We start from the raw sequence: 14,929 nt of genomic DNA on the forward strand, positions 1-14,929 counted from the left end.
AGGTGTTATTGAACGATTGGAGGATAATGAATTTTTGGATCCATTAGGTTGTTTTGTGAAACTTAGTATTGTAGGCGTACAAGAGGGAAACTAAGGGCGAGTAGGCCCTGTGAACTTGGATAATTTCAGCGCTGTAGGTGCGAATCTGAGAAAAGGAGTTTTAGTAGCGAATTTGGATGTATTGATGACAAATACTGGTGTTCGAGAGGTAGGCGTAGCAATCAACCACCAATTGCTGACAGAACTGTATTGCGTAACAAAGTTAAGCATTTGAAAGGAGGAGAAAAAGACCATATGGAAGAATTGTTGTGGGAATTTAAGGATTTGTTTTTCTGCAAGGTCCGTTGCCAGTAACTCCATTAGTTCAACATAAGATACCAACAGGGAATGAAGCACCTGTTTACTGTAAACCATACAGAATACCGAGGTATCTGCAGCCAACTGGAGGATTTCATTGATCAGTAGCTTGCAGACGGTATTATAGAGCGTAGTAATAGTTGCTGGGGAATGGGCATTGTCGTTGTGCCTAAAAAATCTACAGATGGAACTAAGAAATACAGGTTCTGTTGTGACTACCGATACCTCAATAATAAGAGAGTAATGGGCGCGTACCCCATTCCAAACATATCGGAGACTTTGGATCACTTAGGACAGTGCCAGTACTTTTCTATGATGGATTTGACAAGTGGTTATCATCAGTTAGAGGTGGCTCCAGAGGATCGTCTAAAAACTCTTTTCTCTAATCCTGGAGGCCATTACCAGTAAATCAGAATGCCATTCGGTTTGGAAAACACTCCAGCAATGTTTCAGAGGTTGCTAGACAGTGTGTTAACGGGTTTGAAACCACGGCAGTGTCTTGTCGATTTGGATGACATAGTATTTTCAAGTAGTATGGAACAACACAGACAGGCGGTTAAGGGAAGTCTTTATGAGGTTAAGAGCATCTCATTTGATGTTGAGCCTGGAGAAGTGTCAGTTTACATTAGAAGAAATAAAATATTTTCGTCATATTATCACAGGGTGTATATGAGGACAAGGAAAAGAAATTCCCAGATTTTTCTCAGATCTCCCAGTTAAAAATACATTTTCTCCCGGGTGAAAATACACTTTCTCCATGTTAAGTGACAGTATACTTTCCGTCGGAACTGTAGAACTCGTCAATCCTTTGAATGGATATGGTTTTGTACAGCAACACAGAATTTCTCGTCACTTTATAAAACAAAACTCAGGGGGGGGAAAAAATAACTAGTTATGGAAAGATCTTCGATGTGCTGCAACATGTACGCTGCATATTAGCCTATTACAAAAGTATAAATCGAATTCCACCAACAGGAAAAGTTAATGGTTTAAGTTAATATATTTAGTGTTGCTACAAGAAAAGCAAATCTTTCACATATAATACTTGTCTCTAAGATTAATAAGCTACAAGAGAAGCTAAGCTTTCAAATATGTCAATCTGTTTAGCGCATGTTACACTTTTAAGACACATCACACAAATACGCCAGTAAAATTTTTAATACCGACATAAATCTCTGATCTTCTGGACTCGAAATTCTGCCAAATGGCTCATCATCAAAGAGTTGATTTTTAAATGAGAGCAAAAGCTCTGTGATTTAAGAAATTCATCGTACATTCTCACACATAGTTCATCTAGCGTAAAAGGAAATTTTACTTTGAAGATAACGCCTTTCAAACCACAATTCGCAATATTCTCCCATGACCTGTTAGAAAGAGTTATTTCAGAAGTTGCCAGAGAGTGCCAGATAAGAGACGTCACTGCGCTTGCACAGATACGGTGACGTAGGAAGCCCGCAGGTTTGTATGTGTAAAACATAAAAAGATCTTACTTAAAAGAAACAAGACATCAGAGGCTACTCCAAGAGCATCGGAATTTCGTGAACCATACTAAAATGCATAGTTTGCCTTAAAGCACACATTCGTTTGTCCTGATTCCCAACGACATAGGACTTGACCTGATATTAAGCTTTTCGGTGTGGTTTGCAGAAAAAGTCATGGCTTGCAGAAAATAAACTGATGCTAAATCACATCAAGACTCAGTTTTTACAATTTCTAACAAACAATTCAGAAAACGGTCATTTTGATTCACAGATTGGACATATGTTTAGTGAGACTGAACAGTTCAAATTCCTAGGTGTTCAGACAGAGAGCTGTAGTGGAAAGCCCAGGTTCAGGATCTTGTTCAAAAACTAAATGTTTCATTATTTACCATAAGAAAAGTATCTGAAATATGTGATGGTTCAACAGGAAAAGTAGTCTGATTTGCTTATTTGCATTCGCTTATGACACATGGTACAAATTTTTGGTGCAGCTCTTCCTATTCAAAAAGGGTGTTTTTGGCTCAGAAATGGGAGGTTCGAGCAATATGCTGTGTAAGTTTGCAAAGCTCTTGTCATCGCCTGTTCAGTAGTCTGGGAATTCTGAGACTGGCCTCTGAATACACGTGTTCTTTAATGTCAATTTTTGTCAACAATATCAGCTAATTCCCAAGAATTAGCAGCTTTCACTCAGTTAATACTAGGCAGAAATCCAATCTGCATTTGGAACGCACCTCCTTGATTCTCGTGCAGAAAGGCGTGCAGTATTCTGCTGCATCCATTTCCAATAAGAAGCCAAAAAAATTCAAAAATCTTAGCACTAATCCACACACTTTCAAATCTAAACTGAAGAGTTTCCTCACAGCTCACAACTCCTATTCTGTCACAGATCTCCTGGACTTATTAAAAAATTAAACTAATTCCTGTGTTATATGTTGTTGATTATGTACATTTGAACTAATGGTTTGCTGTCTGCATTGGATACGTATACGTATGTGGCAGGGGTAAAATACAGGGAGCGAAAGGCTATTTACAATTTGTACAGAAACCAGATGGCAGTTATAAGAGTCGAGGGACATGAAAGGGAAGCAGCGGTTGGGAAGGGAGTAAGACAGGGTTGTAGCCTCTCCCCGATGTTATTCAATCTGTATATTAAACAAGCAGTAAAGGAAACAAAAGAAAAATTCGGAGTAGGTATTAAAATCCATTGAGAAGAAATAAAAACTTTGAGGTTCGCCGATGACATTGTAATTCTGTCAGAGACAGCAAAGGACTTAGAAGAGCAGTTGAACGGAATGGATGGTATCTTGAAGGGAGGATATAAGATGAACATCAACAAAAGCAAAACGAGGATAATGGAATGTAGTCTAAGTCGGGTGATGCTGAGAGAATTAGATTAGGAAATGAGACACTTAAAGTAGTAAAGGAGTTTTGCTATTTGGGGAGCAAAATAACTGATGATGGTCGAAGTAGAGAGGATATAAAATGTAGACTGGCAATGGCAAGGAAAGCGTTTCTGAAGAAGAAAAATTTGTTAACATCGAGTATGGATTTAAGTATCAGGAAGTCATTTCTGAAAGTATTTGTATGGAGTGTAGCCATGTATGGAAGTGAAACATGGACGGTAAATAGTTTAGACAAGAAGAGAATAGAAGCTTTCGAAATGTGGTGCTACAGAAGAATGCTGAAGATTAGATGGGTAGATCACATAACTAATGAGGAAGTATTGAATAGGATTGGGGAGAAGAGAAGCTTGTGGCACAACTTGACCAGAAGAAGGGATCGGTTGGTAGGACATGTTCTGAGGCATCAAGGGATCACCAATTTAGTATTGGAGGGCAGCGTGGAGGGTAAAAATCGTAGGGGGAGACCAAGAGATGAATACACTAAGCAGATTCTGAAGGATGTAGGTTGCAGTAGGTACTGGGAGATGAAGAAGCTTGCACAGGATAGAGTAGCATGGAGACCTGCATCAAACCAGTCTCAGGACTGAAGACCACAACAACAACAACAACATGTTACATTTGATCTATAATTACTCTTCTGTTATAGTTTCACGTACTGACTAGTTCCATGACCATGGAGACTTGCTCCTCAATTTGGAGCTACAGAACATGACATAAAATAAAATAAACCACTCACAATTGCGAAGGGAAGAGACATTAAAGGCAAATACAGCTGAAGACCCTGAGTAGATGTAGCTTTTGAATGTTCAGGTAACGAATCATCTGATTAGAAATTGAGTCAGGGCCTGGGGCTGTATTGTGAGATAAGGCAGGAGCCTGAAGCAGTTCGCAGTCAGTGAAAGGTTCACGGATTCAGCTTGCTGGAGGTGAAACTTAGAGAGATGCCTTCAACTTGTCATTTATGCAGCAGAAAGACAGCTAGATATGAAAAGGACACCGGTGTTACTGCAAGGTGTTCAGCAAGAGCCAACACATGGGTACAAAGACCACCGTAAAGGACAAGACCCGGAACAGTTGGTCAACATTTCACGTGTAAAATGCCCACAATGACGACACCTGCTATGATCATGCACTCTCCCCAGGGTGCCACCCACCTACAGCAAAGGCCAACTGGTATGATGGCTATTGCTGGGAGTACTGTTGCCCAAGGAAGATGGGCATCTACTCCTTGGCATCCATGGGGAGCTAGCAGCTCAATCAACAGTGTGATCCCTGTGTTGTTAGTGGGCTCAACAGAATGGGTAAGTAATGACCTCACCACATCGGATTGGCTACTGTGTTGGCTTTGAAGTGCAAATAAGAGCCTACACAGGTATTTAGCTCAGATGGTCTTTAACAATGTATGCAGTAGGCACTATTTAAGGTGTTCTTCCCAGGTTGGTACACACCAAAGAAAAACCTACAGAATCCCAGAAGGGGACCACAAACTACTTTTGTCAAAGGTGGTGGAGAAAAGAATATTTCAAGAAAGAAAGGCAGAGCCTAGGGAATAGCCTGGTCACCATCCTAGGTTGCCACCATGAGAAAGAGAGCTGTAGGAGGAAGGATAATAAGAAGTGGGAGATTGCAGCACAGGATAGGAAGTCAGTGCTGCAATACCTTCGGACTCCACACACTACAAAAGAGTCATGAGCCCCCTGAGGGGAGGGGAAGGGGCATCAACATGAACAGAAGAAAGGAAAAGACAACATGGAAAGAAGATGAAACAGTACCGCAAGAATAAGAAACAGCAAATAAATAAGAGTAATTTGTTATATGATCCTAGTAGCTCAATACAAAGATAAATAATAAGGACCTGGCAAATAAATTAAACAGAAAGAATACAATGACCAGTCAAGGACACAAACACTTCTAATTATTTCAGTTAATAAAAGCATTATCATATAAAGAAGTGCATTGAGCTAAGTTCACCAAATCAGAATAACCTCTTTCTCACCCAGAATTTTTAGTTTGCAGTGTGCCAAGCAAATAAACTATTATGTTGAGGGAAAACATCTTAACTGATTCCTGATCAAAACAAATTTTTAGGAACAATTATCAAGCAAGCCACTCCTAGTTTATACTTATTAAACTTATCAGAGAAAGTTTTAAACATAATACGTACCACATTTTTTGGTTTTAAAAATGATGCTTTGTAAGTTTCTGATGGTCTTCTTACTGAGGATGGCTAGAAAAGAAATTATAAAGAACAATTTTTTTTAATTCTACATCCTTATAAACTAAATAACAACACATTAAGAACTTCACATGGAATGTACGAATTTTAGTAAGAACTACACTGGATATTCCCACACAACCATATATGAGTAAGGACTCAGCTAAAACTTGTTAAACACTCAATAATACAGATGAATGTATGAGCGTAATCCCTAAAGTAAGGTCTCTTTTTTGTTTTTAATATAAATACAAAACTCTGTGTGGCAGTTGGTCATACTATTATGAAGAGTGCTTCACGCGCTGTGTGCAAACATGCGCACGCCATGCTGAGGTGCTCAGTCTTGGCTTGGGAGGCGTTGAGAATGGAGCTCCCGTTAGATGTTACTGCCAAGTGTGAGTTGCACGCAGTCATTCAGTTTCTGAATGCAAAGGGCATTGCATCGATTGAAATCCATCGCCAATTGACGGAAGTGTATGGTGAGTCATGCATGGATGTCAAAATTGTTCGTAAGTGATGTAGAGTGTTTGCAGCTGGTCGGACTGAAATTCACAATGAACAAAGGAGCGGGAGACCGTCAGTTTCTGAGCAGACAGTGTTGAAGGTTGAGCAAAGGATGCGTGAAGATCGGCAGATCACCCTGGATGGTCTCTGCATGTTGGTTCCTGAGGTTTCCCGAAGCACCGCTCACAGAATTTTAACGTAAACTTTGAACTACCGGAAGGTGTGTGCAAGATGGGTGTCACGCATGTTGACTGAAGACAACATGCGGCAACGAGTTGATGCTTCCTCCCCATTTCTTCACTGCCTTGCAGCTAAACAGGACAATTTTCTGGACTCAATTGTCACGGGTGACAAGAACATTTGGCCGGAAAGCGATTCAGCTCCAACAACGAGGTGAAAGAAGAGGTTCATAACTTTCTGAATACCATGGCGGCAAGCTGGTATGGTATGGGCATACAAAAACTGCCACAGTGTCTACAAAAATGCATTGACGCAAATGGTGATTATGTTGAAAAATATGTGAATGTTCAAGCTGTAAACTGATGTAAACCATTGTAGAAATAAACAGGTCTATGTACTTATAAAAAAAATAGGAGACCTTACTTTTGGGATTACTCTCGTATCAACTTTTATTTCTCTACAATGAAACAGGGAAAGACAATTGTCATGAACCTCTTGCTGAAAAACCATATAACGCCAGTTCAAAAATTTATTTAACAATACTCAACATGAAAGTCAATGACATAGTTGGCAGTAACAGCCACAGACATAAGCAAATTGATTTAATATTTTTGGTAGTTTAATTGTAAAATGAAAAACATTGCATGCGCAATAAAAGGTCAATATCAAATTAAAAAATAAATAAATAAAACAACAACAACACCATGATCATCATCATTAACTAAGCTGTTTAAATGCTCAAATATCAAAGAATGACAAAACACATGTAGAAGTGCACAAGTATGGATTTTTAGTAATGTTGCACCCTGAATACATGCATTACAGTTTTCACTGACACACATCCACACTGCTCCTTCACATTTTTCAGTCTTGATCTACTCTTATTTTGTTAAATCATCTCTATCTTTTCTTACCTCTTTAAATACAGTAAGGATTCGTAATTATGCTCCCACTCAGATTCATTTGTTCCATGTAACCCTTCCAGCTGCTCTGTATTGTATCAACCAGTGACTAGTCAGGATTCACACCATTTCATTATTTTTTTTCTCTCAGCTTGATTCTTTCAAATTTCTTTGTGTCAATAGAAAGCTATAGATGTTCATGGATAAGACTAACTTAATATTTGTATAAATTGCACAGTATTAGTTTGTCATCACATTTGTTATGCCCAACTATCAAAACTTCTAAATGTAAGGGAGCACTGGCTCTGCACTGGAAGCAATATGCTTGGCAGAATCATTTATAAGCAATGACATATTATGCTTATATGAACTTGCCAACCCAAGTACTAAAGCAAACTTGGAAATTTTATTACAATTCCTATCATGTCAACACACAGATTATGAACCATATGTTGGAAGAAGCCTTCAGTGAAAATCACCTGCAAAGTAGGTGATGTACAGAAACTGCAAGCTTTCAGAACAGTTGAGGCTTATTAGCCTATCATCTTGGACAGAACTGCAGTGATGTTTGGGGCAAATGGTAAGGTATTTATATGCAATTTCATACTTAAACACCACTTCTTGTTTATTCTATAACTCGTTCCAACTTTCAATCATGGTGCCACAAGAACAGACTTTTCATCTCCACTGGGCTGTAAGGAGAGTCCTAGTCCAGACAGCTGCAATACTGTTTACAACATTTCATGAACAGGTTTCAGCAGTCTAGACTGTATCATCACCTTATTTGGAGCAACTCTACCCAAGTGAGATCGCTGCATTAATCTAGAATATCAAAATTTTTGACTATTGACTTGGATGGGAAAAAAATAATACGGGGCAGTATATATCACTAAATGCAAAAGAATGAAATCTCATTCTATGAAGGGTCATAGAAGCCATAAGAACCAAAGCTCAAATTTTTAGGGAAATTATTAGTAAAAAGAAGTATCAGATAAGATTTTTCCAACCGCAAAATTCCGTGCTAACAGAACTTCCAGCAAGCACATGTATTTTGATTACACAGTAGCACAGCAACTGCCAACCTCACCTCACTTTCCTTCCATAAATTTCTTACCCAAAAGAAAATCAAAAAGGAATTCCATATTTCCCCTTAAGGACATCGATTTCGTTTATCTCAATGTTCTGAATTTTTCTGTATCCTTGAATCGCAATAAAATGTCTTATACACTGGAATATAAAAACAACATTTAATACTTTGTTACAGTCAATGCTAACTATTATCTAATAGGCTTACCGCATGCTGTGGCAGAACTGATAATGTCTTTCGAGCAGCTGCCCTGTTTTGAATGTCCTGTAATGAGAAATATGAGTGGATTAGGAAAATGAAAAGTTGAAAATATTAAGCTACTATAAAAGACGAAATTTTTCTATGTTTGATGAGAGCCGTTTGCCTCCCCCCATACTTATCACAAAGATCATGACAATTTAAATAGGAATTACAATGTAGTCTCATTCTACACTCCTATATCACGGGGAACAAGACTTGTCTCTGCACCTTCCAGTAAGAGCTGTGGAACCACAAATGAGCACAAACTTAATGTCATGTAGAACACATCACTGTCCTAACAATGGAAAATCCAGAATGGAATAACAACATTACAAATTACAACTTGATCAAAATAACAAAGTGACTGACAGTAGCACATGGAGTGGGCAATGCTATTGGTTCAAGCATGTCTCTGAACATGACATGGCTGCCATAGCAATAGCTGTGTGTGTTTGCTCAGCAGGGTGGTAATAGTCCTATCACTTTTGTCTGCACTATTTGAACCAGTTTAGGATATTTTGACATGTAAAATAAGCGTTCCAGACATAGAAACAATGTAAACAAATCACAACAGTTATATTACCACCCACAAGTGTTATCTGAAACAAAGTGGCAACTGGCACCCGAGGTAGCAAAACGATACAACAGTTAACAGAATAGAAGGTGTAACCCAGATTGTTCTCTGACTGGTTGTCACTGTGGTGGCTACCCTGTAAACAACTAGCTGTCAGGGTTATTTCATGTCAAATCAATAAGATTTGTGGAAACACGAATGAGCACAAACTTAATGTCATGTAGAACAGTTCACTATCCAAACAATGGAAAATACAGAATGGATGACCCTCTTTGATTTATTTGAAGTAATTATGCATGTAATATTCATAGAGAGTACCACAATTTTTTTCACATTTTTCTGAGGAAAGGATACTGAGTAATGGGTGGAAAAAAAAGAGTATTTTTGACTTGCAAAACAATATTGATTTATTCACAACTTCTATTCTAATTAAGCTGGAACAATGAAACTCAGTCAACTTCAAAGCTCTTTCAAGGGTGTTTCGTATGATATAAAACGTAATTAGTTGAAAATACATATATACATTTTTAAAATAAAAACATTATTGAATTTGCTAAATTTGAAAAACTATTTTTAAAATTATAAAAAAGATATGTGAAAGTTATTTTTTCGTCTACCTATTCTGAAAGTTTCAACTTCGGATGAGCATGGGATCACTATTAAAAGTAATTTTATTTTTATCATTATTGTGTTAAATGTCATTCAGATAGTGAATTACTTTTACTTTGCTACCTGTGACAATTTTACAAAATCTTAGTTGTAATTATTGCTCGGACTACAAAATTGTACCTTTCATACAAATAACTGTGTTTTAAAGTGTAGCACTAGCTAAATTTCTAATTCAAAATTAATAAATAGACCAACATATCCAAAATATATACACTCCTGGAAATGGAAAAAAGAACACATTGACACCGGTGTGTCAGACCCATCATACTTGCTCCGGACACTGCGAGAGGGCTGTACAAGCAATGATCACACGCACGGCACAGCGGACACACCAGGAACCGCGGTGTTAGCCGTCGAATGGCGCTAGCTGCGCAGCATTTGTGCACCGCCGCCGTCAGTGTCAGCCAGTTTGCCGTGGCATACGGAGCTCCATCGCAGTCTTTAACACTGGTAGCATGCCGCGACAGCGTGGACGTGAACCGTATGTGCAGTTGACGGACTTTGAGCGAGGGCGTATAGTGGGCATGCGGGAGGCCGGGTGGACGTACCGCCGAATTGCTCAACACGTGGGGCGTGAGGTCTCCACAGTACATCGATGTTGTCGCCAGTGGTCGGCGGAAGGTGCACGTGCCCGTCGACCTGGGACCGGACAGCAGCGACGCACGGATGCACGCCAATACCGTAGGATCCTACGCAGTGCCGTAGGGGACCGCACCGCCACTTCCCAGTAAATTAGGGACACTGTTGCTCCTGAGGTATCGGCGAGGACCATTCGCAACCGTCTCCATGAAGCTGGGCTACGGTCCCGCACACCGTTAGGCCGTCTTCCGCTCACGCCCCAACATCGTGCAGCCCGCCTCCAGTGGTGTCGCGACAGGCGTGAATGGAGGGACGAATGGAGACGTGTCGTCTTCAGCGATGAGAGTCGCTTCTGCCTTGGTGCCAATGATGGTCGTATGCGTGTTTGGCGCCGTGCAGGTGAGCGCCACAATCAGGACTGCATACGACCGAGGCACACAGGGCCAACACCCGGCATCATGGTGTGGGGAGCGATCTCCTACACTGGCCGTACACCACTGGTGATCGTCGAGGGGACACTGAATAGTGCACGGTACATCCAAACCGTCATCGAACCCATCGTTCTACCATTCCTAGACCGGCAAGGGAACTTGCTGTTCCAACAGGACAATGCACGTCCGCATGTATCCCGTGCCACCCAACGTGCTCTAGAAGGTGTAAGTCAACTACCCTGGCCAGCAAGATCTCCGGATCTGTCCCCAATTGAGCATGTTTGGGACTGGATGAAGCGTCGTCTCACGCGGTCTGCACGTCCAGCACGAACGCTGGTCCAACTGAGGCGCCAGGTGGAAATGGCATGGCAAGCCGTTCCACAGGACTACATCCAGCATCTCTACGATCGTCTCCATGGGAGAATAGCAGCCTGCATTGCTGCGAAAGGTGGATATACACTGTACTAGTGCCGACATTGTGCATGCTCTGTTGTCTGTGTCTATGTGCCTGTGGTTCTGTCAGTGTGATCATGTGATATATCTGACCCCAGGAATGTGTCAATAAAGTTTCCCCTTCCTGGGACAATGAATTCACGGTGTTCTTATTTCAATTTCCAGGAGTGTATCTTAATACAAACAGAAAACCTCATTTTGAACACTACATAGAAAAGGCTAAAAGGGTAAAAGATTTGGCGAAGGTCTACATCTACATACACACTCTGCAAGCCACTGTATGGTGCATGGTGGAGGGTACCCTGCACCACTACTAGTCATTTCCTTTTCTGTTCCACTTGCAAACCGAGCAAGGGAAAAAACGACTGTCTATATGCCTCTATATGAGAATAATCCCTCTAAGCTTACCTTCATGGTCTTATGTGATACATACGTTGGTCGCAGTAGGGTTGCTCTGCAATTAGCCTCTAATGCCGATTCTATAAATTTTCCTAATAGTGCTCCTAGAAAAGAACGTTGCCTGTACTCCAGTGATTCCCATTTGAGTTCCTGAAACATCTCTTTAATACTTGCACGTTGCTTGAAACTACCAGTAACAAATCTTGCAGATATCCTCTGAAATGTTTCAATGTCTTCCTTCAATTCCACCTGGTGCAGATCTTCAACACTATCAGTACTCAACAATGGGTCGAACTAGTGTCCTACATGTGGTCTCCTTTACAGATGAACCACACTTTCCCAAAATTCTTCCAATAAACCTAAGTCTACCATTTGCCTTCCCTCCTCCAGTCCCTACATGCTCACTCCACTTCATATTGGTTTGCAACATTTTGCCTAAATTTTTAATCAACATTACTGTGTCAAGCATTGCACTACCAGTAATGTATTCCAACATTATAGTTTGTTTTTCCTACTCATCTGCATTAACTTATGTTTTTCTACATTTAGGGTTAGGTGTCATTTGTCACCCAAACTAGAAATTTTGTTTAAGTCATCTTGTACCCTCTTACAACTGCTCAATGATGACACCTTCCCATTCATCACAGCATCATCAGCGAAGAGCCACAGACTGCTGCTTACCCATTCTCCAGATCATTTATGTATATAGGAAATAACAGTAATCTTATCACACTTTCCTGGGTCACTCCTGAATAGGTCAGGGTATTTTGTCTTCTTCCAATCCAAAACCTTACAAGACTTTTCATCAGATGATTGCCAATTTTGTTAAAAACTTTTATTGTTCTGATGAGATAAGCAGGTCAATTCTTCGCAAAAAAGATTTTGTGCTTGTAAGAAACGAGGAAGGTAAATTTCACGTTCAGAAATTATTAATTTTAAGTAATTTGAAAGAAATTTATGTACACTTCAAAGACCACTATCCAGGTCTCCACACTGGGTTTCCGAAGTCTGCCGAGCTCATCCCAAAAATTTTGTTTTAGCTACAAGCAGTGGTATTCACCAAAGCTTCAAACTTATGTTGACCCAGTGAAGGTAGCATTCCTCATCTGACAATGAATGATGATACTCCAATACAAACCTACAACGGTTCAATTTCAAAAGTTAAGTGTAACCTATCATTACCTGTTCGCCACATTGGTGAATATCAGTTCTGTCCAGGTGCAGAAACGCTTTAATGGTATTTACAAGAATTGTTGGATATTAATGATATTAACCAAATAACTTTAATAAACAATGGATCTCTATTGATCATTCATCTCTAAGAACAGTCAACAGTCACAAAATCCTCAAACTACTTAACCGAATCTCCTTTCATCAGAAAAACTTGAAAAAATTATTTTTTTACTCTTTATAAATACTACATGCATACTTAATCCCAAACAAATCCAAGAGGTCTCGTTGAAAATCATACTTTAATTTGTTGATTTGACCTGTGTGTGTGTGTGTGTGTGTGTGTGTGTGTGTGTAGTGAAAGCAGAAAAGGGGATAGATACTAGACAAAAAAATTGATGCCAAGAGTGTTACAGGAACAGAAGATATGTTGCAGAAGTGTTACCAACTGCCTGATTAAGGAAGCTGGTGGTGGTGGGAGGAATTCAGATCTCAGAAGCTGTAAAGCAGTTCGTGAAGCCAAGCACCTCTTGCTGCACATCATGTTCGACAACTGGCTGGTCCAGCTGTCTCTTGCCCAGAATTTGGTGGTGTCTGGTTTTTGAAGACAGCTTGTTAGTGACCACGCCCACATAAAATGCTGCATAGCGGTTGCAGCATCCCATTGTTGCTTTCAAAGGTGGCTCAGCGTTTGATGGGAAGGAAATGCCTGTGACAGGACTGGGGTAGGTGGTATTGAGAGGGTGTATAGGACAGGTCTTCCATCTACGTTCTGTCAGGGATATTAGCCATGATGCAAGGTTGGTTGGTTGGTTTTGGGGTTTGATGGGGGCTAAACATTGAGGTCATCGGTCCCCTGTTCCGAACAGACATACTTGTAAAAGGCCAATACAGTAAAAGCTAAACCTCTGCACCCAGAGGGAGGGAACACCAAGGGGTACAGAGCTAAAATGAACACCACAATAACACAAAATAGAGGACTCTTAAAAGGAGCAGATCAAAGAGTTGACTAGAGTAAAACAGACTACAGTGGTTGATGGATCAGGTAAGAGGTCAACCACTCAACTACAAACGAAGAACCTCCAGCTGGAAAGCGTTGATAGAGGTACCAACACAACTTGTTACCACAAAAGACACTATTTTGGTATCCACGTCACAATTAAAAGTAGCTGGAGTGAGTGTAGCCTGAGAAATTGTGCGAGAGCGCCCACACTAGAGTGATGAAACCCAACTGCAGGGATAAAACGTAAAACTGAGTCAGCTATAGAGGTATTGTCACCTAGAATTAAAGGAAAAGCAGCTGGTAAATTAAAGCACTGGCGCTAGGGGGCTAATAGGGGGCAGTCCATCAGAAGATGGATCACTGTCAGCCATGCATTGCAGCGACACTTGGGCGGGTTCTCACGGCGAAGGAGATAGCTGTGGGTCAACCGCATATGTCCAATTCAAAGATGGCAGAGAACAACTGAGTCCCTATGCGTGCTCCTCAAGGATAAGTTCCATATGGCCGTGGATGACTTTACCATGCGGAGCTTATTTGTCATGTTCAAGACAGACCATTCAGAGCTCCAGACATCGTGGACCTTGTGATGTACGGCTGACCAGAGGTCTCTTTCCAGGAGACCAAGCTCCAGGGGTGGTGAAGTGGTGGCCTGCTTGGCCAACTGATCGACACGTTCGTTTCCTGGAATGCCGATGTGGCCCGGGGTCCATACAAACGTCGCTGAACGACCACACTCTGTGAGAGCAAAAACAGCATCTTGAATATCACGCACCAAAGCGTCCCGAGAAAAACACTGGTTGAGTGCTTGCAACCCACTCTGGGAGTCACTGCATATGACAAATGACTCCCCAGGGCAGGAGGAAAGGTGAACGAGTGCACGATAAAGAGCAACCAGCTCCGCAGTGAAAACACTGCTCCCACAAGGCAGAGAATGCTGCTCAACATAGTCGCCGTGGATGAAAGCAAACCCAGTGCATCCACTGACCACAGAACCATCGGTGTAGACTACATCTGCATCGCGGAACGAGGCAAGAAGAGCCAGGAATTGTTGAAGACTGGCAGGTGGAACGGAGGACTTGGGAGTCGCAAGACAAATCCAAGCAAAGCCGCAAGTGAGGGAAGGAGAGACCAAGGAGCGGTAGAAGAAGAGGGCCGGAAGCATGGAGGAAAGGAAATGACTCGAGTGACGAGAGAAGGGAACGAATGCGGACCGCAATCGGGAGACCCGACCGAGGCCGCAGTCGTGGGGAGGGGAGTGCAGAAGATGGAAAAAGGAGCCTGT

At 41.1% G+C, this 14,929-nt stretch overlaps 1 protein-coding gene across 1 annotated transcript in view; it reads right to left on the reverse strand.

Annotated features, from left to right (window-relative positions):
* LOC126190826 (uncharacterized) overlaps positions 1-14,929 on the reverse strand; it is a 138,152-nt gene that overhangs the window by 44,845 nt on the left and 78,378 nt on the right. Inside the window, exons 4-5 of the mRNA XM_049931400.1 lie at positions 8,337-8,393; positions 5,406-5,468 (exon numbers count right to left, since the gene is read on the reverse strand). Coding sequence (XP_049787357.1) covers positions 5,406-5,468; positions 8,337-8,393 — 120 coding nt within the window. The remainder of the gene's footprint in view (positions 1-5,405; positions 5,469-8,336; positions 8,394-14,929) is intronic.

Source organism: Schistocerca cancellata, chromosome 1 (genome assembly GCF_023864275.1).
Source record: "Schistocerca cancellata isolate TAMUIC-IGC-003103 chromosome 1, iqSchCanc2.1, whole genome shotgun sequence".
Taxonomy (NCBI): Eukaryota; Metazoa; Arthropoda; class Insecta; order Orthoptera; family Acrididae; genus Schistocerca; species Schistocerca cancellata.